The 27,626-nt window shown below is 41.6% G+C and overlaps 2 protein-coding genes across 2 annotated transcripts in view; one reads left to right on the forward strand and one right to left on the reverse strand.

Moving 5' to 3' along the window:
* UCHL3 (ubiquitin C-terminal hydrolase L3) overlaps nucleotides 1–14,282 on the reverse strand; it is a 42,827-nt gene extending 28,545 nt beyond the window's left edge. The window contains exons 1-5 of the mRNA XM_075265424.1: nucleotides 14,174–14,282; nucleotides 14,084–14,095; nucleotides 5,090–5,218; nucleotides 3,022–3,178; nucleotides 2,253–2,338 (exon numbers count right to left, since the gene is read on the reverse strand). Of these exons, the coding sequence (XP_075121525.1) occupies nucleotides 2,253–2,338; nucleotides 3,022–3,178; nucleotides 5,090–5,218; nucleotides 14,084–14,095; nucleotides 14,174–14,215 (426 nt within the window). The 5' untranslated portion in view covers nucleotides 14,216–14,282. The remainder of the gene's footprint in view (nucleotides 1–2,252; nucleotides 2,339–3,021; nucleotides 3,179–5,089; nucleotides 5,219–14,083; nucleotides 14,096–14,173) is intronic.
* Nucleotides 14,283–14,879: 597 nt separating this feature from the next.
* COMMD6 (COMM domain containing 6) lies at nucleotides 14,880–24,255 on the forward strand. The gene is made up of 7 exons (XM_075265425.1): nucleotides 14,880–14,925; nucleotides 15,517–15,575; nucleotides 16,824–16,889; nucleotides 18,029–18,105; nucleotides 19,141–19,306; nucleotides 22,442–22,594; nucleotides 23,073–24,255. Exons 1-7 carry the CDS (start codon nucleotides 14,889–14,891, stop codon nucleotides 23,121–23,123), a joined length of 609 nt encoding a protein of 202 aa, XP_075121526.1. The 5' UTR covers nucleotides 14,880–14,888; the 3' UTR covers nucleotides 23,124–24,255.
* The last annotated feature ends 3,371 nt before the right edge of the window (nucleotides 24,256–27,626 follow it).

Raw genomic sequence — 27,626 nt, forward strand, 5'->3', positions numbered from 1 at the left:
GACACTCAGATGCATGCAAGTTCCCTTGACTTCTGGGGGTCCATAGGGTCAGACCTCCAAGCATGAGACATTTATCCTCTAACCTGTGGACAGTAGTTAGATGTCATTAGTGAGAAATCCTCTAATATAATATAGATTCTATTAAAACTCTGCCACTGCCTGGAAGCAAAGAGATGTCAGAGTGGCTGCAGGATTATTCTTGTGAGTTATTGTATGGACATCGCTAGTTCTATTGAGTTCTTTTAAAGCCAGCCTTTTTGTGCAGCAGCTGACAAGGACAAAGCTGTGGCCCCAATGACAGCTCCCGGCTTCCCTGCACATGTTGTATTTGCTAACCCAGGCAAAATGTTAACACAATGTATTGTATATTACATAGTTCTAGCACTTGATGTTCTGACACTGTACAACATATAATTATATTGGTACAGCACCCCTTCAAAGGGAATTTCAGAAACATTTCTCACTGCTGTATGGATCAAGCTAAGGGAAACAATGGAAAGGAACATTGCCTTAGTAAAACCTATCAGTCCAGAGACCACAGAAAACAGTTTAAACTGGATGTAATTACGGTAAAGTGTCAGCTATGAGTAGTATTAGGTCTGGACAGGACCGTATCTAGAAATTATTAATCCATGATTAAAGGGCTTTTCCAGGCAAATTTTTTTTTTTTTTAAAGTATCTATTAGTGCTATTAATGGGTTAATAAAATGTAACCATATACTTTTTAGTGTATTTTGAGAGATTTCTGGGTGTCTCCTGCTTTGGATAGCATCCTTGTCCTTTCTATTATGTAACTTCCTTATTAACCGACTCCCCATCCCCCCCCCTCCCAACCTCCTCACTCCCATACACCCCTCCCTGTCACTCTAACCATCCTGTTCTTCCCTACATACTCAGCCCATAGAGATGAGCGAGTATGTTCGATCGAATACCTCCGCCGCATAGTTCTTGGTGTAAATAAGTGCCAGGGAAGGTGGGAGGGGCAGTAAAAATTCGTTGCCCCTCCCACCTTCCCTGGCACTTATTTACACCAAGAACTATGCGGTGGAGGTGTTCGATCGAATACTACTCACTCATCTCTGCTGGTAAACGGTTTGTGGCATAATACAGCCTGCTTAAGCTCAGAGGGGTTATTAGATAAGAAGGTCTCTCATAGGAGTCAGTTACAGATTAAACAAAGCCTCTCTGAAGCCTGCGAGCATATCCCACCCTCATCCTCTATGATGTTGGTGGGGATGGAAATTGGGGGCTGTTTAACTGTTCATAAATTAGGATCTATAAAACAGTTCAAAATGTGAGGTCTTATTATAAAGGGGAGAAAGTCATCTTAAAAACAATGCTAGGATCACAATACTATCTGTCGCAGAGCCGGAGTTATAAGCAGTTAAATACAAAGTCAGAAAGTGAGATCTGCAAGTTTATGAAGGACTCACTTTAACTGCTCATAAATTCAGATCTGTAGCAGACACTATTGTGATACACGCATCAATTTAAATAAAAAAAAAAAAAAAATTCTAATCTTCCATGTTATAAATTTAAGATATTGGTATTAGTAGCAAGAAGGAATCAGAAATAGAGATGAGCGAGTACTATTCAAAACTTACGTTTTGAATAGCACGCACTCATAGGAATGAATGGACGCTTCCATTCATTCCTATGGGTGCATGCTATTTGAAACGGCTGTTTCGAATAGAACTCGCTCATCTCTAATCAGAAACTTTCTTGACTACTGAAGTGCTGCCCTGTCAGGATGTACAACATACATTTGTAAAATTTGGAAAAGATTAAAGAGAATATCAAGAATCTACCCCTTACAGACTAGGCTGTTAGCAAACATTCAAAGCATACCTTTGATTTCACTAAACTCAGGTTCATTGGGGAAAAAAATCAATATTTAGTAATATGGAAATAAGGCTAGAAGTGTACCGGGGGCACCACCAAAGCTCTGCAACTCTCCAACTAGCCAGCAACCCAGGTTCGATAGGCAAGGCAGCATAAGTGCTGGGAACCACAGACACGTTGGGCTCTTAAAACACTCTCATTACACTTTCAGTCTCGTTTGGGGGTGGAGGTAAATTCTTTAAGACAGATTTACTATAAACCAAGCAATTTATTTACAGTAGAAAGCATTTCGCCACACAAGCCTAGACTAGATTTTAAGGGCCCCCTTCTTTAAATATGGCTGCACCAGTCATCACTTGACCACTCTGCTTACTTCTGTTACTCCTAGTTCTGGTTGCACTTGTACATACCTCATCTTTTTCTAGAAATTTGGCTCTTTCTTCAGGACTTAATGCACTGGAATCATCCAGGAACTTTTTCAAAGCAGAGTCACTTTCTAAAAACAAAAAAGAAAAGCAATCTCCATCAGTGACATATTGAGACACTTACTAAGGAACAGATTTTTAGCACTCGCTGATATACACCCCTAGAGTTTAGTATGATAAGGAATCTAAATAGTGAGCCTACAGCAACAAATTGTGCTACCAAATTTTACCAGAGCAATCACAGCGATTAAGATTCCAGTTTTCCACCAAAATTCTCACAATTTGGTGCAGTTTTCACTGATGCATCTGGATTATTATTATTATTTATTTATATAGCACCATTAATTCCATGGTGCTTTACATTTGGGGGTTACATACAATACAATGCCGGGTCACATTTGTGCTAGACTTCATCATAATGTACAGCTGAAATTGGCGGACAAAAATGTCTAGTACACACAACTTTCATTCAGTTTCAAAACAATGGACACCAGTGGACCCCATTATGGTTTTTTTGGGGGGGTCCATGCTTAATCACCATTTTAGCAGTCCGTCTATCTGTTATTCTGGTCTTCTGATGGATCGGAATAATGGATAGCCAACACTAGTGTGAAGTTAACAACAAAGGAGCAGGTGAAAGGGAATAGCAGGTTAGTTTCTAGACTGGACAAGGTTATTAAGGTGAGATTGTTCATGAAGTGTTCTTGCACCACCTGCTGGATACATTCTGTTATGAAGAAACAAAGATATTTACCAAAGCTGAGCTTGTCCCTGTTGTTTGCCACTGCATGAATGAGGCCAATTGTTCCACAGGCGTTGCTTATTGTCTGCTTCATGAAGTAAACAGAGGAATCTACATCTTGACTGTGGGATTTAATTTTTTCTTCCTCCTCTGCCCTAAAGCGCTCATACTGATTGGAAGCAAATATAAAAGGATTCAGTCGTTTAATGTTATTTGTGACAATCTCACATCCACAGCTTTTAATATGTCATGTCTTGGCTGTAGCAGAATGGTGTTTTCTTACATATACTGAGCCAAAGCAAGCCCACTCCAACGATACAGGCCTTAATAATCACTGAAATATTCTTATAGACAAATACAACATAATTATTAAAGGGGATGTGCACTATATAAGCTTGCCTCAGGTAGATTCACATAATGTGGTTATTCTGTAATTTTACTGCAAATTGGTACAGTTACGCTTTTAGCACAGGGAATGCTTACGAAAACTCAATTTGCAGTAAAAGTGCATGTGTTTTCTGCCTCACCACTCTTGGCTGCGTTGTGAAGACAGCCGAACAACCACACTATCTGAATATATTAACTAGAGAAAAGAAGGCGGATTCAGGTGTCATTTATGCAGTAAGAGAAGCTAAGGGTCTTCCAGGATTTTATCAGTTGAATGGGTGCCAAACTGAAGTAACCTGGCACAGACACTAATTACTAAGTGAAGGGGGGGGGGGGGGGGGGGAGGTGAATCAACGTGTGTAGACCATTGCCTGTGGAGGGGACACGATTACAGTAATAGTGCCCCAATAGTCCCCCATCCACATAAGTAGTAATAACTGTGGAGAAGGAAGTCTCTATTACAGCAAAAGTGCTCTACAAGTGACCCCCCCTCCCAACAGAAGTACAAAAAAAAAAAAAAAACCCTAGCAAAAATGTTGGCACATGGTGGCGCATATTAAGCCCTACCACTTTATGGCAAGCCCTGCTCCTTTTCTGATAAACCTCGTCCCCCTGTCACACATGGCAGAGTCAAAAAGTAAAGGCAGTGCGATGAATGTACTGAAATTTTTTTTAAGCAAATTGAAACAATAAACCTGTCCTGCTGGGTTTCTGTTGGTATCAAAGCCGCTGAGATCAGCTGACTGGCTGGGTATCGAGTGTCGTGGCCCCATCAATCTGATATTGATAACCTATGGATAGGCCATCAATGTACTGTGAGGCAAATGTCATGGCCACTGTTAGGTTATGGCCACTGTCACAGCTGCCGACATCAGCGGTGCTAGATGTAGAGCCCTCACCAATCTGATATTGTTAACCTATAGATAGGCCATCAATATGGTATGAGGCATGCAAGACTTTGTTTGTGCAACTTGGGCCAGAATTCGGGCATATTTTTAATACTTTATCTGCGTAACTGTATATTTGCAGGCATCCGCTGATCTATGGGGCTGCTGAGTGTTTTGAAAACCTATTACCGATCATTCCGCTGGTTCTTACTTGCTGTGCATTTTTAAAAGATAGCAAGTAGGTTTGACATAGATGGATCATAAAATATTACTTCAAATAAGCATACCTCCCAACTTTTGAAGAACCGAAAGAGGGACAAAATGTGCGGTCACAGGTCAGCTCCTCGCTTCAGCCGCATGTGTCAGCGAGAGAGAGACGCAGCGGCGAAGCGAGCACGCGAGCAGCTTCAGCCGCGTGTGTCAGGGAGAGAGGCGGGCAGCGGCGAAGCGAGGAGCTGACCTGTGTCAGCTCCTCGTTTCAGCCGCATATGTGTTCAACTCAGATCTGCGTCCTCTGGACGCAGATCTGAGTTGAAATCGGGACATATCTCCCTCCAACCGGGACATGTCACCCAAATCGGGACTGTCCCGCGGAAATCGGGACGGTTGGGAGGTGTGAATAAGCCATGTCCACTTTTACAGCAAAAATGAAAAGTGAGGAGTCATATACAAAAGACATGAAACTGCATGAAAATGGACAGAGTAAAAAAAAAAGGCACAAGCTGATAAATTCCCCCATTCCATACCATAGTCTGCATCTAATGTACATTTCTGTGGCACGAGTAATGTATCTATGGGAAACTTACCTTTTCTGTTACAGGGAAGAGAAGTAGCAGAGCACATACTGGCTGAGGGACTAAACCGAGAAGCTCAGGGTCAAGTCCATAGACATCTACAAATTGCCAACTACAGCCAACCCCCAACTGCTTGAGAAACTACAAAAGAAGACAAAACAAAAATAAATAAATAAGTTAATCCATTAAAAGAAAAACCAAACAAACAAATAATAGAACATAGTTTATTACAGTAACAGGCCTATGGAGGGGGAGGGGGCATGAAGGGTTGTTGGGGTATGTTGACTTTTTGTTAAAAACAAAAAGGAAAGCTAGTATTTTATATTGACGCCTGCAGTTGGATCAAAACCGCTGCTCATAAACTGTATAGGCTATTACATGCAATCTGTAAATGAACAGCACCACACTGTGGTCATTTTACATACTGCAGATTGCTTTACAAATTTCATAAACTTCCCTAAAGATATTTTTTTTTTCTTTCTACAAGAGGATAGCAGCTCACCAACAAATATTTGTCACAATACATATCGCCTGAATATGATGTACACCTTCCCGCCCCCCCGAACACATTAAAAAAGTGGTTAGCTAAGAAACAAACACGAACTCCATAGACTATAAATGGGGCCTGTGTGTTTTCCGCACGAATCATGCGGAAGGAATAGTGCCGCTTGCAGTACTTTTCTCTCTGCGTGATTCATGTAGACACTGCACAGAACACACACGAACCTCATTACAGTCTATGCATTTGGAATTCCGTGGGGGGGGGGGGGGGGGGGAGGGTGTCAGGGTTCCAATGGACTCTCCCGAAACGCAAATGTGAACCAGGCCTCAGAAAATTTTAATATTACAGAAGACCATCTGTAAAAAAATATATATTTAAAACACAGAAAAGTTGGCCAAATGAGAAGCATGTACAGTAAATGCCCTCAATACTCGGTGGGATGGAGGGATCAGCCTGTGGCACTGCAGAGGTGTTATGGAAGCCCAGGTTGTATGATAGCAGCCTACAGAATCTGTGTGGTTAAGGTCAGAGGAGTTTGCTGGCCAATCAAGCATAGTGATACTGTGGTTATTAAACCAGGTACTTTTGGCAGTGTGGACAGGTGCCAAGTCCTGTTGGAAAATGAAAATTCCATCTCCAAAAAGCTTGTGGGCAGAGGGAAGTATGAAGTGCTGTAGAATTTCCTGGTAGACGGCTGCATTGACTTCAACCTTGATAAAACACAGTGGACCTACACCAGCAGATGACATGGCTGCCCAAACCATCACTGACTGTGGAAACTTCACACTAGACCTCAAGCAGCTTGGATTGTGTACAGCAGCCTCTCTGCTCTTCCTCCAGACTTGGGCCTTTCCAAATTAAATGCAAGATTTCCTTTCATCTGAAAATACCTTTGACCACTGAGCAACAGTCCAGCTCTTTCTCTCCTTGGTCCAGATAAGAAGCTTCTGGCGTTGTCTTTTGGTCATGAGTGTCTTGACACATGGAAAGCGACTCTTGTAGCTCATGTCCTGGATACGTCTGTGTGTGATGGCTCTTGAAGCACTGACTTCAGCAGGTGTCCACGACTTGTGAATCTCCCCAAAATTTTTGAATGACCTTTTCTTAACACTTGCTTTTGCACCTTTTTCTACCACAATTTTTCCTTTCACTCAACTTTCTGTTAATATACTTTAATACAGCACTCTAAACAGTCATCTTCTTTAGCAATGACCTTTTGTGGCTTACCCTTCTTGAGGAGTGTGTCAATGACTGCCTTCTGGACATTTGTCAAGTCAGCAGTCTTTCCCCATGATTGTGTTGCCTACTGAACCAGACTAAGGGTAAGGCCCCACAGGCTGTAATCGTAGCGCTGAAGCGCTGCGGAAAGAACGGCGGCGTGAACGCACTGCGGTTCTTTCCGCAGCGCTCTCAACAGAAAATTTGCGGAATTTTCCTCTGCGGACTTTCTGAACCAATTATATCTATGGGAAAACCGCTGGCGTTGCCGAAGATATAATTGACATGCTGCGATTTGCAAAGCCGCAATGGCTTTGCAAATTGCAGCGTATCCGCACTGTGTTTTTTTCCCCGCAAAGTGGGCATGGGATTCGCATGAATTCCATCCCCTTTGCATGCACTGTAAAATGCCACGATTTTTCCCGCAGTATCTCCGTGGTGAGCAAATCACCTGAATTACTAAAAACAAACTTTTTGATGATATTCTAATTTATTGAGATGCACTTTATGATCACTCAATGTATACCAATGACATATCTGAATAAATGCAGACAGAGCCAAGAAGGAAGCAGCTCTGAGTCAGCTGCAGATATTGTAACGCTTGAAGCAGAGTACCTTAGACTGCACTGCTCACCAGCTGCATAAACTGTTCTGTGTGCCAAGGTTCCCATTGCAAAACTTGGGGAGAGTGAAGTGAGAACATCTGATTCTGAACTTGTCTGGTCTGACTTATCCTATTAATATTATAAATGTGAAAGTTTGTGAGTTTGGATGTTTGTGGGTTTGGATGTTTGTTCCTCAATCACGCAAAACCCGCTTGACCGATTTGGCTGAAATTTTCCACAAACATAGTCACTACACTCGATAGCGCAATAGGCTACTTTTTGTCACAATAGCGCACATACGTTTGTGCCAGGACCCCCACAAAACCCAAACTCACACCACCATCTCTGCAATCTCACACACTTTGGACCATAGCAAGCCACAAAATTCATATTACCCTCTGCAGCCTCGCCCCTAACCCCACACAATCTCATATACATATACTTTACCACTTTGCCCCTCCCCTTAACGATACTCCAGGAGGCTCTCTTTAACGCTCCGGAGCAGCCATGTTTGCCGACCCCCACCGCTCTGACAATCCGCGACACCGCCCACCCATGTCAATACCCCTAGGAAGTCTAATAAATGCAAAAAAAAAAGTTTTTTAAAAAAAAAAGTAAAAAAAAATATAAAAACAAATAAAAAGGATTAAAAATTCAAATCACCCCCCTTTCCCTAGAACACATATAAAAGTAGTTAAAAACTGTGAAACACATACATGTTAGGTATCCCCGCGTCCAAAATCGCCCGCTCTACAAAGCTATACAAATATTTTTCCTGTTTGGTAAATGCCGTAGCGGGAAAAATGGTCAAAAGTGCCAAACCGCCGTTTTTCACTCTTTTGATTCTGATAAAAATTTGAATAAAAAGTGATCAAAGCAATAACATTTCCCGAAAATGGTAGAACTAAAAAGTACACCTGACCCCGCAAAAAAAAAGACGCCTTATACATCCCCGTACACGCACGTATAAAAAAAAAAAAAAAGTTACGGCTGTCGGAATATGACGACTTTTCAAAAAAAAAAACAAACATGTTTTAACACAGTTTTGGATTTTTTTAAGGGGTCAAAATGTAAATAAAACCATATAAATTTGGTATCCCCGGAATCGTAACGAAACACTGAATACAGGGGACATGTCACTTTGGTTGCACAGTGAACGCCGTAAAACCAAAGCCCCTAAGAAAGTCGCAGAAATGCATTTTTTTGTCAAATCCACCCCATTCAGCATTTTTTCCCTGCTTCCCAGTACATTATATAGAATAAATAATGGTGGCATCATGAAGAAAAATTTGTCCCAAGAAAAATTAAGACCTCATATGACTCTGGGAGTGGAGAAATAAAAAAGTTATGGGGTTTAGAAGGAGGGGAGTCAAAAATGAAAAACCAAAATCAAAAAATGCCATCGACGGGAAGGGGTTAACTTCAAATACCTCTGTCCCAAAGTCACTATGTAATGTTTCTCACAACACCGTATAGCAGCTCAAATACAAAGTAACTGCAACACAAAAGTCTCACGTATTCTCTGAATTTTAGCAAAAACAAGATACAAAGTTATATTTCATATCCCATACCTTATACACAGTACGAAAACCTTACCCGCGCCTGTATATACCCACTTCTACAATCACCGCAGACGAAGTCGCAGGTTCCAGCTAGTACTTTATATGCCACTTTTTGTGGTATATAGTACATGAAAAGTTGCAATTTTTGGCTCCCATTAATTTTTTTTTTTTCCACAAAAATTGCAACATTCTACTTTTTGGGATCCATTCACCAAAGGGGGGGGGGGGGGGAGAGTGGCTGGAGTGAGGTTAAATCTAGGTGGGTCCGGGATTATTAGTCTATACCAAGGGCTGGTGTGGGTTTCAGTTCTGTCACATGGAACCTCCTAAGAATTATTAGAAAGCTGAAGCCTCTTACTTCTTCTGAATCCTTGTGCCCATGCAAGAAGGTATTACCTGGCGAGTTATTCACCTACCTTCCAATTCGAGAAACTGAAGTTAACGCCATTCAAAATAGGCACCATGTTGGTCGACATGGACTAAGACTTTCCCCTTCATCGTCTTCAAACAGTTTTCACTTTATATGGGGGCTTGCTTACTTGTGACACACTGTATAGATTTCCATTCTTACAGTTATGCAGAATGACAAATGCTCGGAGTTCTACATATCACTGCGGCTGACTGATGTGCGTGGGTTATAAAGCAGTCTATTCTACAGCACAAGATGTCCTACTGAAAAACAAACTTTTACAAGTCAGAATTTGTGGTTTACTTCCCTATGTAAAGCACATTATTGTAAATTGTGCAGGTAATGGCTTGTTCACATCCGCGCCCGGTCTCCATTTATACAGGTTTCCGTTTCCTGACCGAAACTTGGCAGGAGACGGAAACCTGCAGGCAGTTTGAAAAGTGTCCGGCCGTGAGCGTTTTATGCTCTCCACAGCTAAACCATTTTTTTTTTTTTACCGGGCACAGAGTTGGACATGCAGGGCTTTGTGTCTGGTTTAAAAAAAACAGGTTCGCTGCGGAGAGATCAAAATGCTCACCAGCGCTCACGGTCGGACCTGGTCTAACAGGTTTCCGTCTTCTGCAAGCAGAAGACGGAAACCTCAGAACGGAGACCGGACGCTAGTGTGAACCCAGCTAAGAGACACTAAAAGGGACTAAACCAAATAAGGAATAGGGGAGGAAAACAACATTGTGTCTACCTGAAAACTCCTTACACAGTTTAGTGGAAATCTGGTAGCAGAAGTGAAGCCATTTTCATCTTTTCAACCATATTTTAGTCTTGGTCTCCATGGCAATCTTAGAAGAACATCACATCTTCCCACATTCCTATTGTATGCAAGTTCTAAATATTGGAGGATGAAGAATGCTCTGGCCTGACTAATAGAGATTGAGCTCCAAGGATGTACGCTGCACCTTGTCTGGTTGTCTATCGACCAGAGATAACAACCGGGTGAAGTTACCTGAATTTTGCCATTGTATACAAGGGAGCTCTCAGGTAATATCTAGCTTAGTAACAGAGTAATCATTAGTAACAGTACAATTGCTATTGATGATTTGTAATATATCAGTATTGTTACTAATGATTTGTGATATAGCAGTAGAGATTTTATTTCCATCTTTGGAGTCTATAGTGTCACTTCTCACAACACATGTTGTTTTGTTTTATGACTGTGTATAAAAAGACATTTGATTCTGTCAAGTTAAAGGGATTCTACCATTAAAGCTTTTTTTTTTTTGTGTGTGGAGAAGACGTCGGAATAGCCTTTAGAAAGGCTATTCGTCTCTTACCTTTAGACGTGATCTACCGCCGCGCCGTTGCTTAGACATACCAGTTTTTACTAGTATGCAAATTAGTTCTCCCACAGCGATGAGGGCGCCCCCACAGAAGTGTCTCCAAGCGCCGCCTCCTTCGTCCGCCGCGTCACCTTCAATTTCTTCCAGCGCAGGCTCGTAACTTCTAGCAGAGCAGACTGCGCAGGCACACAGGTCACGGGAAAATGGCCGCTAACAATACTGTGCAGTCTGCTCTGCTTGGTTACGAGCCTGCGTCGGAAGAAGACATTGAAGATGACGCGGCGGATGAAGAAGGCGCTTGGAGACACTTCTCTGTCAACTCATTTGCATACTGGTAAAAACCGGTAATTCTGAGGAACGGCGCGGCGGAGACCACGTCTAAAGGTAAGAGACAAATAGCCTTTCTAAAGGCTATTCCGACGTCTTATCCTGAAAAAAAAAAAAAAAAAAAAAAAAAAGGTAGAATCCCTTTAAAGGGGTATTCCCATGTACATAATCATATCTATATTTATAGATTAAAAGTTAAACATTTTTGCAAATATAAGTAAATAAAAATTCTGCAGAGTTTTAAAGATTTTCTCTAACTTTCTTAGTGGTGACAGTCTGTTATCTTGATTGGTTGCCATGGATACAACCACTAATGCAGAAACTTTCTATGGTCTGGGACTTGTCAGAAACCCAGCTATGACTTTCTTATTGTAGCTGGGTTATCAGGCAGAGACACTACATGTATCAGAAGGTATCCTGGCCACAATAAGGAAATTATGGCTGATTTTCTGACCTTAGAATGTTTCTGCATTGGTGGTCGTATCCATTGCAACCAATCAAGACAACAGTCTGTCACCACTAAGAAAGTTAGAGAAAATCTTTAAAACTCTGCAGAATTTTTAATTACTTACATTTGCAAAAATGTTTAACTTTTAATCATCTACAAATTAAAAATAATTATGTAGATGGGAATACCCCTTTAATTCTGTTTACTACATTGCATTACATCTTTTCCCTTGCAATGTATGAGTTTATGCTGTTCACTATATTTTATTATGTCTGTTTCCTTGCAATTTACTACCGTATTTTCCAGACTATAAGGCGCACATAAAATCCTACGATTTCCTCAGAAATCGAAAGTGCGCCTTATAGTCCGGTGCGCCTAATATATGGATGGAAGCGGCGCCACACGAGTAGTTAAGCGGCAATTGAAGTTAGAGAGGAGCGAATACTATTCGAATAGCACTCTCCCATTGCAATGTATGGAAGCGGCACACAGACTTTGCCGGCGGCCGCTTAACTCCTCACGTGCCGAGTGCTTCCATTCATTTCAATGGAAGCGTGCCATTGAAATGAATAGAAGCGGCTGGCACGCGGGGGGTTAAGCGGCCACCGGCAAAGTCTGCGTGCCGCCGCTTTCAATCACATATAAGGCGCACCAAACAGTGCTGCGCCTTATAGTCCGGTGCGCCTTATATATGAACCTAGACAGGACTATAAGGCGCTCATGGGTAATGCGCCTTATAGTCCAGTGCGCCTTATAGTCCGCAAAATACAGTACATATGAGCATATGTTTAGTCTATTTATTTATTATTTTTTTCTTTTGTTTTTAACACTGTTTTATAGATCTGATGAAGGGGTGTGCATTGCATGTTGGCAATCATACCCAGAGACGCGTTATTTATACACAAATAAAAGCCTGTTGATTCACTTCAAGGCGTGTTAAATCCAGTATTTTTTTTTTTTTAAAGGAGCACAATATGTGGGGCAGAGGAGCTATACGCTCCATTGTTGTGTACTTTAATGGGAGTCACGCATTTATTTCCCCTAACTGATTTTTTCACCTAAAGGGACAAAAAAAACATCATGGCCTATCTTCAGGCAGATTCCACCTTTCAAAACTCATTGAAATAAATGGAAGGAAGAAAAAAAGATATGCTAAGAATGCTGTCAGTCTGTCAGAATATGCATCACTTTACCTATTTATTCTACTTATTTATTTGCTGCCAACATATTCAGCAGCACTTTACATATATTGCCATTGCTGTTCCATATAGGGTTCCCAATCGAAATCACTCATCAGTTTTTAGAGAGTGTGCAAGGAAACTGGAGTAGCCAGAGTAAACACATACAAAATATGGGGAGAACACACAAACTCCATGAAAATGTTGTTCCTAGCTGGATTCCAACCCAGGACCCCAACACTGCAAGTCAACATTGCTAACCACCTACCATACGTACACAGATATATACCTGTGCAGGATGTTAATTCACCTTGAATACAAACACTACATCACATATATGAACCCCCACCACCACCACAGTACTGGGGCTCTCTTAAAGGTTCATGGCTGTATAACGTATCTGTGTTCTATGGGTTTGTAAAACAAGACTCACAGACAGCTACAGCCCACGCTGTACCTCCAGGTGTCTTAAAATATAAATGAAACATGTATTTGTCACTTACAAACACATACTTATATATTCCATAATATTTTCAGCATGTGGTGTAAACTATAATGGATGAGGGGATTAAATACAGGGGGACTGGAGCGAGAGCACCAATTCTATTAATCAATTTAGAGCATCTTTGGGCAAAACAGCAAAGCTACAATCAGCTGTGAGCAGATGTAGATTTATGCTGTAATATCCACCAAGCTGCCATATATTATATAAAACCTCATCAGGCTGCAGAGGCCCATTACCCTACTTCTGAGCCCAATATCTCACTCACTTTTGGAAAAGAAGCCGCAAAGTTCTGGTCATCTATTATCAACTTGTTTTATACCAGAAAACTGGAGTAAACAGTTTAATAAAATTAAGCCAAACTCTGATACAGAGTTCCTACAGATCTGTAGGCAACAGCCAGCGCGGGGGTCCTACCAGAAGGAAAAGATGGGGCATAGCTAAGGGGGTACAGCAGTAGCAGTCACTACTGGGTTCTGGATACTGAGGGGACTGCAAAGGTCCCTCTGCCAAATAAAATAGACCATAGTTCTAAGTGGCAGAGCGGAGGAAGGGGCCCCAATACAGATTTCGGGACCCGCCGTGGGAAGCAGAGACCTCAGCATAGGAGTCTTCTATACAAATAATGTCTTTGTTTGCAATGTCATTATCAGAGGGTGCCAGTGGCTCCTCGCAGATGAGTAATCACATCCACTACACCCATAGCTGTTACACCCAATCATTACCATGTCCACCTATGCTGAGATGTGGTGTGTGACATAGAAACCTGTGACAGGTGCTCCTCAGCACAAGGAGTGCCATACAATCCCAGGGACTGATTTTGGGATACAACAAGGATATACTTACATGACTGCAGTGGTTAGTGTTCTTCAGCCCCAGCTACTAGTTACACTATAGTAAGGAGTATTCTCAGTGACTCACCTGGTTCATAACCTGTGAGGAGACAGAAGGAGAGTGTCATATACATACAGGCAGTGAGGGGGCAGCGGCGCACACAGCACTGTCACTTACATCTGGATTGGCCTCCAGCGGCAGCCAGCGCATAGACTGCATGATGCCTATTACTCTCTATGGATGCTTGTCTGACAGCACACTAGTCACAGGCTTCCTTCTCCCAAACTTCACCCATGGCCCATTTTATCCATCACATATAGGGGGGGGTTAGCAAGTGTGTGTGGTAATTAGGCACAAGGCAGAGTGATGTACACAAAGACACTGAGAAGAAAAAGAAATTATTACTATTTAAACAGAAACGTTCACATTTGATTTATTAAAGCTTTAATCTGTGTTATTCAACCGTACAGAAAAGACAAAGCCCTCCCCCATAGCCGGCTACAAATGGACTCTTCCATAATCAGGGAGCGGGCTGTGAAACGCAGACTGACCAATAGATTCGCACGCTGGTACGTATGGCTTCACGGGGGCGTGGTCTTAAGCATTTTTTTTTTTTCTTTGCGTTCCAGGCCTCCATATGGATGTGCTGCCTTTTTCTTTGTATTGTAGTTGCATAAACCCCTTTGTTCACAAGTTATCTGAGACGCTGGTTCCTGACCAATGTGGAGCATTCCCATACGTCTGGGTGCTGGAGAACTCTGTTATCAAGACAGAGCTTTGTACATAGAAGTTGGGATTTGTTGCCCGGTTTAAAAATGGAGGCTTACTAAGTTGTCGTAGGTCACATGATTCACATGACTGCACGTGACTTTCGCAGGGCGTGTCGAGTTGTATGGCTACCAGGGAGATGTATGAGCTGTCAGGAGCTGGTATGTGTGTTATGATTTGTTCTTACTACTGAAGTCTCGTCATAGAAACACTAACACTGATCTGTACATCAGCAGAACCTTGTAGTTGCTAGAGGGTGCTGTTTTCAGCAGTTTTCGGTTGGTGAGAGGTCATCTGTATAGTTCTTCAGTGGGATTACTAGCAGATAGTCCAGAGCATGTCTGCCCTCCTGATCATTGCAGTGTCACATGGCAGGAGGTGTGGGGGGTGACACTGGCACCTCTGTGTATGCCTGGCTCTATGTATAGGCCTTATATACCGTATTAGTACCACAAGTCCTACTCTTCCTTGTCAGCATGGCCAGTCTCTATGGGGACAATCTCACTGTACGATGTGGAGCAAGGGATTTTGCATCTGTATGTGTCTGCCATTCACAACTGCAAAAATCACAGTTTAATTTCCTCTCCTATTGTGGTTTCTATTCCGGTTGTGGGTAACATATCCCCTGCTTGTGTGTGCAGCAGTCACATGTGTAATTGTATTGCTAGTATCACCAGTGATATGTCACAGCCAAGCCTATGCTTAGTAGCAATAATTAGATTTTTGTTTATTTTATTACATCTTTAATGCAGGATTTGAGAAGTCATGTGATCTGATGAAATCCTTGCCTCCTGACCTGTTTGCTGAACTGGTAAGCTTGTAAAAACAGCATGAAAACAACCACAGAGGTCTGTTAACACTTATGTTTTTCTATTCTGGCATGAAATCCCAGAGAAACATGCCTGATAATTATGCCACTGTTCCCTATTATGTGGGCACTGTGATGGGAGAGGTGGCTCCCTCCATTCATTTGTATACAAGGGGAACACAAAGGTGACGGTAGGACACAAACCTTCTGTGCCAGACATTTCCAAGGTGATATTACCCCTTTAATTATTTAAATGCGATATATCAATTTATTTTTTGCTAGCTCTGTTAAAGACACCCTTTCACCACCCCCAACAAGTCCAGCTGTTTATATCATTTAATAAGCGCCACTTCACTGATTCCAGCACAATTGGAATTTTTTTTTTAGCCTCCACCATTCCTGAGCAATCTGTCTTATTAGTTTTGGTGCATGATATACTATTTACACTCTGTACTGTCATTAGGGCGGTGTCATGCAGACGCAGACAAATGCCTAATAACAGATGTTAAGAACTAGAATTGGTGGTAAAAGGTCCTTGTTGTCAGATTGCTGATGGTCTTTAGTGTTTTGTCTAGTCAGTTGTAGAAGGAAAAGAAAGACAAAGAATTCAGCAAATTCATGACAAGCATTAACTTGAATCGGGCTCATCCTCCACCAGGTCTTATGCCTTTGCAGAAAATTTCTGACAATATTTATGTCACAAAAGTGCCAGAAATGTTAGTGAATTTGGTGTGGTTCCATCCACAACCCTGCCCACCCACTTTTTCAAAAGTGGAAAGCGATGCAGATCTATGCATAATCGGCAGAAAAACCTGCTGGTGAGCTGCAGCAAAAAAAAAACAAACAATTTATGGGTTGTTTTTTTTTGCTGCGGCTTCATGAAGTTTTACCCTGTGGCAAATTCTGCATCATTTATGTTCTGTGTAACCCTTGCCAGGTTCATAGATTTTATGATCTGTCTTTAAGGTAGAACATAAATATGAGATTAGTGGGGTCTAACTTACAGCACCCCTGCTGATCAGCTAGTTCAAGGAACCATGACATCGCTTACACTGCTCTGTACACCTGCATACCTGCATACCATCAAGTTAGTGTCGGCTGTTGCAATTGCAATAACAGGTGGCCTTGCACAATAAAAGAAATGGAGTCCTTCATCCTGAGTGTTTATGGAACTGATGACCTATACCCTTACATAAACTTTTCCTTAAATGTTTTAATGGGGTTTTTTTTTTGTTTGTTTTTTTGTGTTAGTGCCAACAAAGTATTCGAAATCTACAATGTGAGAACTGTGGAGTAGACCAAACACTTCTCAGTCAGGTAAGAACTAATCTATGTACACAAGAACTATTGTCACTATGTGTTGACTTTTAATATCTTACATAAAGGAAATACAACCAGTGATAAAGTTTTCATTACAGAGATGTATACCGCCATATTTTCATACAACAATATAATATGGACCCCATGTATCAAAGCTGCCTAATGGATGAACTGACCTTGTTATCCATCACTACCAATCACAATATATTTACATGTTTCCAAAACAGTTTAGAACATGGAAGCTGAGCTTTGGTTGGTTGTTATGTGTAGCAACGACAGCTTTTCTATTAGAAATTATTGAAAATTAATTCAGATGCCATATGTAAAACCTTATTCTCCATTAAGGGCATGTTCACATCCTGTAAATAGAGGCACCATATTGCCCCAAGTTCAGATGGCAGAAAATGAATTTGACATCTGGCTCAGATTCCTCTTCATGTTCTATTTCCCCTCCCCAGCTCTCCAGTGCAGGTTAAAGGGGTTGTCCAGGATAACCATAAAACTCTAAAACTAATCTAAACACCCTCCTTCCCCCACTTTCTAAATTTCATTATTAGTCAAAAATGTACCCATATTCCTAGGTACCACCCCAGGGACATTTTCTAACTATCCGGTGACTATTTCCGGAAACAGATCGTCACTCCTGCAGTAATTTGCAAAAGAAGCTAGTGGGTTAAAACCAGAGAGAGAGAATGAATGAGATGAGAATCATGGGAAGACATTTTCTTCCACTGCTTACAAGTTAAAAATGATTATAGTCAATGGGTCTTCCGGTCTCCATGTGTTACTTCTGTTTTAGTTAGCAGTCAACCTCTCTCTTTTTTTTTTTTTTTTTTTTTGAGGGGGGGGGGGGGGTCCCCGACAGAGTCCCGAACAACAGAGAAGCGACGCTAGTGTGAACCTAGCTTAAGGCCCATAGCAAACAATCACAGCTTTCAATTTTCAAGACAAAAATACAAAATAAAAGCTGTGCTGTGGCTGCTATGTGCAACAACGACAGTCTCCTAAATCTGCCCCATTCATTATTCTAATTTTTTCCTAACATTTTAGTTCCCTGTTTCTGGAGACAGTGTATTTTTGGTGCTCAGATGATGTGCAACATTGTTTTGTTGTAAGGAGTATCTTTGTTTTAACAGAGATTTCAAGCGGCAGGAGTGGACACGAATGTGGATGAAGTGAGAAATGTTCTAAATGCAGTGGACTATCTATTCAGGTATATTTCTACTATTCTCCTTCATAGGTATATGTGGTATTCTTATACACCGTGTGATAAATGGTAGATGATTTTATACAAAAGGACGTGAGGATGAGCAAGAGCCTGTACAAGACATCGTTTACAAAATCCTGAAGCATGCATTACACATATATTCATAGCTGCTATATTCATTGGGGCAAATATATTAAGACTGGTGTATTGTATACCAATCTAAATAAACGGACCAACTGGCACAGGAAACCAAAGATTTTTGAAGAGGCTGCAGCCTCTTCATAAATCTGTTGGATGTCCCTGGGTAGCTTTCCATTCTAACTCATAGCAGAAAACTGGCATGAGTTTTAAAGAAATCAATTGCACTGAGGCAGGACACAAAGTGGTGGGCAAGGCACCCATTGGGGCTTTTGGCACAAGAAATGGACCTTGCTCCAAACATGTGCCTCGGTTTCATTCTTCTACACCAGTTGGCATAGAGGGAATGATGAAGTTCTCCCCCATTGTTTTCACTGTCCCCTTCTGCCATGACAGCTGGCACTTTGTGTGAGCAGATTTTTAGCTTGAAAAGGAATTCTAAACCAGGGACAGTAAACTAGTAACACTGTGGAATAGTTCAAGCACACCTTAAGGTAACACATATTTCCAAATAAAACTTTGTACCTTTGCTGAGATATTCATTAGTTTCACAATATGCAAATGAGCAGTCTGGAACACCAAGGGCAGCTCCATTGCTCCAAACTGCTACGCTTCACACTGACCTGCTGGTGTGAGTGTGAGTACGGAAGAAGGGCATATTAGAGCATTGTGGGGCATAGAAGTTAGGAGCATTGGAGTTGTCCTTGGTGCTCCAGATTTCTCGTTTGCATATCACAAAATAAATGACAACGGCACAAATTTACATGGGGGGATAAAGACATTATATTCAGGTGAGTCTGACCTTTCTAATTGTCCGCTGGTTTAATATACTTCAATCTGGGGACTCACTTTAAATTTTGTCTCATCACTTTTGTACTGCTACCTTTACTTCTTTCTTTACAGCACTGCTGCAAAGCACAAACTGTCCACTGATGCGTTGCTGAACACTGTTGCAAGTCATTACAAGCTTCCAAAGCAAACACTACAGGTCATTCGCCATGTGTGGAATGAGGAGGGTAAAAAGCTGTCTGACATTAAATGTTCCAGAGACTTATTACCAGCTGCAAAGGTAAAATATTGTTTTATATTATAGCTGTACCCTGTACAAAGTGTTACTTTAGCTGGCTTTTTGACTTGTGACTCATCCAGTGAGTGTAAATATGTGGGAGTCTATGCATGAATTTGTGTTCATTTATATAGTGAGCTTGCTTTTATGTACTTTCATCATTACTGTACTCTGGGGGACTTTTTGTACATTTCAGATACTGTTCAAGGGATTGTCTGGTTATAAGAAAGTGTCCACATGATAGGAGGTAAATTGCTAATGAGTAGGCCTCTAACCAATGGGTCTCCAGCCGCTTATGAGAACTGTTGTGATTGGTACCATTGTGAAGGAGCAGCTGGTCCGAGGAGCATGCTACTGCTACTGTCCTACTTATTTTAATAGGACCACTGAAGATAGCCAAGAGCTGTACTTGGACTGTCTCTGGGGGTCCAATTGAACTGAATGCAGTGTGAATTTCTGACCAGTGACTAGGGTGTCATTTGTCGGTATTAATCAAAAGAACATTGGTGTAAATTGTGTCAGATTTATTAAGAAGTGCAAAAGAAAGAAAATAAATCTTTACCTGCTATGGCCAGACATAAACTTGTCCTCACATTTCTGCAAATCATTCCCAGTACAAAATGTCAGAAGGATTGAAATGTTCAGGAACAGGAGACCACTCACAAACCCTCTGCCCTGTGTCTACTTACTGTATATATTATGATGGTTCTGGGTCATCTAACAGACTCTCTGGTTTAAAGATCTATAAGTGATGACCATTTTTTATCTTTGGTTTTTGTGTATGACTTATATTTTGGTCATTCATTTATGATCCGTTGTCTAATATTGATGTAACAGCCATTTCCTTTCAATGAAGGAATTTGTAGGAGTTCTTAGAATGAAACCTACTATAAGTGTCAAACTGGTGTGAGCCCAGCAACCCACCATTCTTCATTTCTGTATTCTTGCAATGAACTATACCCCACTGTTGTCCACAACAGTTGTCTACACATGCAAGGTAATGTCTCTTGTGAAAGTGAGGAGCAGGATCTGATTTATTGAGATTGGCTATACAGTACTTACACAATAAGTAAGCGGCCATTATATTGTGGCCAGTGGGCATGCGCAGTTGGTTCTGCCGAGGCCTAGAAGATTGAACCAAGCTCCGGAAGAAGACATGCAGAGAGGACGTTCCTGAAGAGGAAGGAGGCGGTGCTGGAGTTTCCTCTCGCAGCATTGGGGACGCCCCCAGTGCTGTTCGAGCACTGGGACCGCCCCCAGTACTGTGAGAGAACTCATTTGCATACAGACGAAAACCGGTATTTCTACCGAACGGCGGCACGGAGAAGACATCTAAAGGTAGGAGAAGAATAGCTTTTCTTAAGGCTATTCCTACGTGTTATCAAGAAAAAAAAAGTGATTGTAATGGTGGAATCCCTTTAAGATGACAGTCCACAAAAAAAATTGATTAGTATGGGCACTTCCAACATTTTGGCCAGTATTTGTAAGACAAAACTATGTATGTAACACAAACACACAAAAAAAAAAATAATAATTAGAGATGAGCGAACAGTGTTCTATCGAACACATGTTCAATCGGATATCAGGCTGTTCGATGTGTTCGAATCGAACATCACGTGGCAAACTCCAAAAAAATTTGATTCCCCTCCCACCTTCCCTGGCGCTTTTTTTGCACCAATAACAGTGCAGGGGAGGTGGGACAGGAACTACGACACCGGAGGCATCGAAAAAAATCGGAAAAAGTCATTGGCTGCCGAAATCAGGTGACCTCCATTTTAGACGAATAGTGGATTTCAAATCCGGGTCATATGAGAATGTGAACTTTGTGATTAAGAGACAGGGATAGCTGTACAGGCAGGGATAGCTAGGGATAACCTTTATTTAGGTAGGAATGTTATTAAAAATAACTTTTTGGGGCTCTATCGGGTGTGTAATTGTGATTTTTGTGACACAAACTTTTTCCAATAGGAATGCATTGGACAGCGCTGATTGGCCAGAGTACGGAAATCGACCAATCAGCGCTGGCTCTGCTGGAGGAGGCGGAGTCTAAGATCGCTCCACACCAGTCTCCATTCAGGTCCGACCTTAGACTCCGCCTCCTCCGGCAGAGCCAGCACTGATTGGCCGAAGGCTGGCCAATGCATTCCTATGTGAATGCAGAGACTTAGCAGTGCTGAGCCAGTTCTGCTCAACTACACATCTGATGTAGCAATCTGATGTAGCAGAGCCGAGGGTGCACTAGAACCCCTGTGCAAACTCGGCTCACGCTAATAGAATGCATTGGCCAGCGCTGATTGGCCAATGCATTCTATTAGCCCGATGAAGTAGAGCTGAATGTGTGTGCTAAGACTGTGTGCTCAACTACACATCTGATGTAGCAGAGCCGAGTGTGCATCAGATGTGTAGTTGAGCAGAACTGGCTCAGCACTGCTAAGTCTCTGCATTCGCATAGGAATGCATTGGCCAGCCTTCGGCCAATCAGCGCTGGCTCTGCCGGAGGAGGCGGAGTCTAAGGTCGGACCTGAATGGAGACTGGTGTGGAGCGATCTTAGACTCCGCCTCCTCCAGCAGAGCCAGCGCTGATTGGTCGAATTCCGTACTCTGGCCAATCAGCGCTGGCCAATGCATTTCTATGGGGAAAAGTTAGCTTGCGAAAATCGCAAGCTGACAGGGATTTCCATGAAATAAAGTGACTTTTATGCCCCCAGACATGCTTCCCCTGCTGTCCCAGTGTCATTCCAGGGTGTTGGTATCATTTCCTGGGGTGTCATAGTGGACTTGGTGACCCTCCAGACACGGATTTGGGTTTCCCCCTTAACGAGTATATGTTCCCCATAGACTATAATGGGGTTCGAAACCCGTTCGAACACTCGAACAGTGAGCGGCTGTTCGAATCGAATTTCGAACCTCGAACATTTTAGTGTTCGCTCATCTCTAATAATAATGGAAAAATTCTACATCTTCTGTGTTTTATTCTAGTTTAATTTTCAAATACTGATGCAAAATACTGACTAAAATACACAAGCGTAAATGAGGCCTAAGCCTGTAAAATTTCACATACCGTATGTTACTATTATTTTGGTTAACTGTAGTTCACAGATTTATTTGCTGACATTTTGTTATTATTTTCAATTGCAGCTTCTTGATTTTCAGTGGAAAATTGGAATGGCAGTCAGTTCAGACAGCTGCAAATCCCTAAATCACCCTTATGTCACTGTGGAATTAAAAGTAGCAGAACATTCTGGACAGGTCCAACACAAAGTCTTTGAGATGACTATTCCAGAGTTTCGGGTTTGTATGGATTTTTCTCATTGTGGTATAAATGGCGCTTAAATAGGTTTTCCACAGCATTTATCACCTATCCATAAAATAGACAGCAAGAGTTATATGACTGGTGAGCACAACAGTGAACAATAGTATTAGGGACTCCTGGTTATTCTTACTTTGATGACCCATGACACTCCATACACTTCCTCACCGAGGATGTGTGGGTCCCTGTACCACTGATCATTGGGGTCCCTGGTGTTCTTATATTTGTGAACTATCTTGTGGTCATTTTATTCACCACAGAAGAAGAATGAAAGGTGAATATGAATGACTGTCAATCCTCTCTTCATCTTTACTGTTTCCAGACTGGTCCACTTTACACAGGACCACTAGACGGCTGGCTAGCAAAACTCTTATTTATTTCACGTGAATTTATTTCCTGGCATATGTTTAATACATATTTATGTTACCTGTCTTAAAGTATTGTCCTTTCTTTTTTCAGAATTTCTCCAAACAGTTTAAAGAGATGTCAGCAGCTCTTGAGAATGTCTGACGCAGCTGTCATTGGGGTTTAGTATGAGGAGAGAAATGGCCATTATATACATGGAAACCCAAGAAAAGATGACTGAAGTTACAAGCTGTTTATTCCATGTGGAGATATAACAATTCGTTATGAGTTGAGACATTCTTTTTTTTAATAACTTTTCACTGTATATTTCATGTAAATGTTAAAAGTTTCTCTGGCTATGAATAAGTTTTGACTTAAAGGAAACCTGTAGCTAGGTTTCCAACAACATGTCTTTATGCTGCTGGCGTTGAGAACCTGGTGATCTCTGTCCCTTTTGTCGCTATATTCAGAAATTTTCCAACTTTCAAGATTCATCTCTAGCTTCTACCTGTGCATGTTCCTTGCACTATTGAAGCCGAGGACAGTTCTCTTTGCTTCCTTGTACATGTACAGTGAAGTGAGGTGTACTCATGTCTGCTTTAACCACACAATGTGCCTGCACCAGGAGCTACTGGGGATTAGTTTGCACTTATCTACAGCAGAATTCCTGAATAGAGTCATGGGATCAGTATACCTTATGTGGGGCCCTAAACCCCAGCAGCATACAGAAAAGCTTCAAACCTAATGACAGATTCCCTTTGAAAGTGATTCTGTCATATGTAAATGAAATGTACTGTAGCACATGGTGAACTCTGTCCCAAACAGGCGTTCTGGACAACACAAAAATGCTATTCTTTTACTAATTGAGGTGAAATATACAAGGACTATTTTTCTGCTGTGCAGTATCTAAACACTCTACTTCTGCCAGTAAAACATATGCACTTACCAAGTGTTTTTATTTTTGTCATTTCTTTATTAAACTTTGGTAAGGCCTCATTCACGTTTGAGTATTTGATAAAGATTTTTCAGCCAAAAAAGAATTCTCCCACTGTATTTCCCTGTGTTTAGGATTCGTTTTTTTTGTTTTGCTTTTTTAAATGTAGAATGTGAGCCCCATATAGTGATCACAATGTACATTTTTTTTTCCTATCAGTATGTCTTTGTAGAATGGGAGGAAATCCACGCAAACACGAGAAGAACATACAAACTCCTTGCAGATGTTGTTCCTGGCGGGATTTGAACCCAGGACTCCAGCACTGCAAGGCTGCCGTGCTAACCACTGACTGAGCCACCATATTGCCCCCCTTTGTTTAGGATTAGTGTTGAGCGAATAGTATTCAATCGAATAACTCGCCCGCATAGGAATGTGTGTCATCGGCTGAACACCAAGAGGTTAAACGCATCGAATATTCTATGCGTTTAACCCCTTGGTGTTCGGCTGATGACACGCATTCCTATGCGGGCGAGGTATTTGATCGAATACTATTCGCTCAACACTATTTAGGATACACTCCTGGAGTTGTTTTAGAATAATGCTCAAATACTGTACATAAGTATGAATGAGGCCTTAATGTTACTACAGCTAAGTTCACATCTCCATCAGAATCTTCGTCGTTTCTGCCAAAAATTATCAGAGCGAAAAGTGCTGCACGGAAGTTTATTATAGTCTATGGGGTCTGAGGGTAACCGCTGTTTTAGCGAGTGGGATCTCCAGTGGACCCGAACGATGGCGAGTCCAGTGCTAGTGTGAACCTAACCTTTGCTGAAGTAGTGTCGATGTACTCCCAATGCTGGCAATACATTATTATACTAAATTAGTTAAGCATAGCTGAGCTAAATAAATCAGACATTATCAAGTCTGCAGGTCAGATGGATTACACTCACAACTTTTCGTAAATGAATAGTACAGGTGACTATAAGAAACTTTGTAGCATAGCTTATTAAAGAAATGTTTCTTTCTCCACTTAGACTGCTCTCTTCCTCCTTATCAGCCTGTTTATATACAGTTATTAGCGTTATATACATCAATTTCATGCCTTGTGCAATGGAATGCACTGATACAAGTGTCTTGTGATGTATCCAGAGGTCATGGATCAGCCATCAGTGTGCAATACAGCATTGGAAGCATAAAATGCTTGTCTATGGGAAAATGCAGCTACTATTCTAGGAGACTGAGGAGGTAACATGATGTTGTAATAAGGAAGTAAGATTACATATGAATTTTTAATGCAGGCATATGTTGAATATGAATTATAGATACATAATGTAACACTGGTTATGTGCTACCTTTTGGAGGACTATTCACTGTATGCACAAAGTACGTATATGTCTAGATAAAAGTAAATTCACTGAAAAAATATATCTAGAACGAAAAGATAAAATTTAACTTTTATTAAGTAATAGACTAAAAAGTATCAACAAGGTGTTTCAAGAGGCCGAAAACACCAGTGGATCTATGTACTAGGTCACACTGTTCACCTGGATGTAACCATGTGTGCCAAACGATCATGAATCTCCTTTTGTAGTCAGACAATGATAAAAGGATACAATGTTTGAGGGTCTAGCAACATAATAGGCTAAAGCACATTACCTAAATGTATCACTGCCTCCCTCAACCATAAAGAGCATGCCTAATAGACAAACAGCACCTAATAAACTTGTGCCAGACTCAAGTGTGCTATAAGCCCTCCAGTGCTTGTCTCCCCCGAGGTTACTGGCACACATGGTTACATCCAGGTGAACAGTGTGACCTAGTACATAGATCCACTGGTGTTTTCGGCCTCTTGAAACACCTTGTTGATACTTTTTTAGTCTTTTGGAGGACTAAACTTAACCCTTTTGATGCAGGCTACTTCACAGTTTTTGCATAAGCTAATAAAACCTGTATTGTAAAATACAAATTATGATACTTATTAGCTTACATTTACTATCATATCCTGTTTTAGACATATTTATTATAACACTGGACAGTTTTCAAATGTGTCTAAGCAAGTGGAAGTGGTTCTTCGCATTGCACCAAAGTTTTTGGTATAAAATTTAGATGCAAACAAAACCCAAAGATAGTATAAATAAACTTAAGACAGAAATGTCTAAGGGCTAGTTCACACACAATTACGCGTGTGCATATTCCGTCGCCGATGCAGTGCATGACTTCCCGTCGCAGCTTTCCGCTCCGGATTAGGCCCAAGTGAATGGGCCTAGTCCGGAGGGGGCTGTCACGAGGCGGACACTGCAGCTGATTCAGCCGCGGAATCCTCCTGAAGAAAGGGCAGCTTGTTTCTTTTTTCCCGCTAGCGGCAACATTTCGCTTGCGGAAGAACCTTTGTGAGGGGGCAGATTATGATGTGGATTCCGCGCCAAAATCCGCCCCCTCTTGCCCCGTGTGAAAGACTTGCCAGACTTGACATACCACATGAGCTATTGTGATAGCAGAATATAAAGCAATGATTTACTATATGGACAAAGGTATTAAGACTCCTACATATCATACCTACAAAAGCTTTTATGACATCACATTCTAAATACGTAGGCATTAATATGGGCCTGGCTTATAGTCTCTGTTTTACTTCATCTCATTGAGGTTAGTGGTCTGTAAGGGACAGCCAAGTTCTTTCACACCAAACTCACTCATGTATACGTGTATTTATGACCTTGCTTTGTGTTCTGAGGTACAGTCATGCTAGAACAAGAAAGGGCATTTCCTAAACTGTTCCTACAAAGTTGGAAGCATACAGTTGTTCAAAATGTCTTGGTATGCCACATCATTTAAGGGGTTTTCGCCATCTCTGGAAGTTATTTCCCATTGATAGTTTAAGGGGTAACTTGCAGATTGGTGGGGGTCCAACTACTCAGACCACCACTGATGATGAAAATGGATAATTCTGCCCCCTGTTCTGAACAAAGTGGTGGTTCAAACAGCACACGCACCACTCCATTCATTTCAATAAGAGTGCCAGAGACAAAAGATAAGATAATCCTTTAATAGTTCCACCATGGGAAAATTCAGTGTGTTACAGCAGCATAGATAATACAAGAAAAAACACATACAAAGCTCAGAATATCGAAAATAACTTCAGGATCATTTAGTTGTGCAGAGTATGCTATGCTTAGCCAGATGTTGATTATAAAGCCTGACCGCGGTTGAGACGAAGGACCTCCGATAGCGCTCCTTCTCACACTTGGTGTGAGGCACTCGGTCACTGACAGTACTGCCCAGTGCTGTCACATCTCCTATATGGGATGGGAGTTGTTCTCCAGCATGGAGCTCACCACAGACAGTATCTTGTCACCCGCCACCTGTACTGGGTCCAGGGGGCTCCCCAGGACAGAGCTGACCCTTGTAATCAGCCTGTTGAGTCTATTCCTATCTCTGGCTGGTATGCTACTCCCCCAGCAGGTCACTCTGAAGAAGATGTCTGATGCTACTACAGAGTTGAAAGAGATCCTAAGAAGTGTCCCTTGTACAACAAAGGCTCTCAGCCTCCTGAGCAGGTAGAGCCTGGTGTGACCCTTTCTGTGCAGCGCTCTGTCTAGCTTGTTATTGAGGAGCACTCCCAGGTACTTATAGGTGTTGACTACCTCAATGCCTGTCCTCTGGATGTCTACTGGATTCAGAGCAAATTGATGCTTACTAAAGTCCACCACCATCTCCTTGGTCTTCCCAGCAAG

This window comes from Leptodactylus fuscus, chromosome 2, assembly GCF_031893055.1.
Source record: "Leptodactylus fuscus isolate aLepFus1 chromosome 2, aLepFus1.hap2, whole genome shotgun sequence".
Taxonomy (NCBI): Eukaryota; Metazoa; Chordata; class Amphibia; order Anura; family Leptodactylidae; genus Leptodactylus; species Leptodactylus fuscus.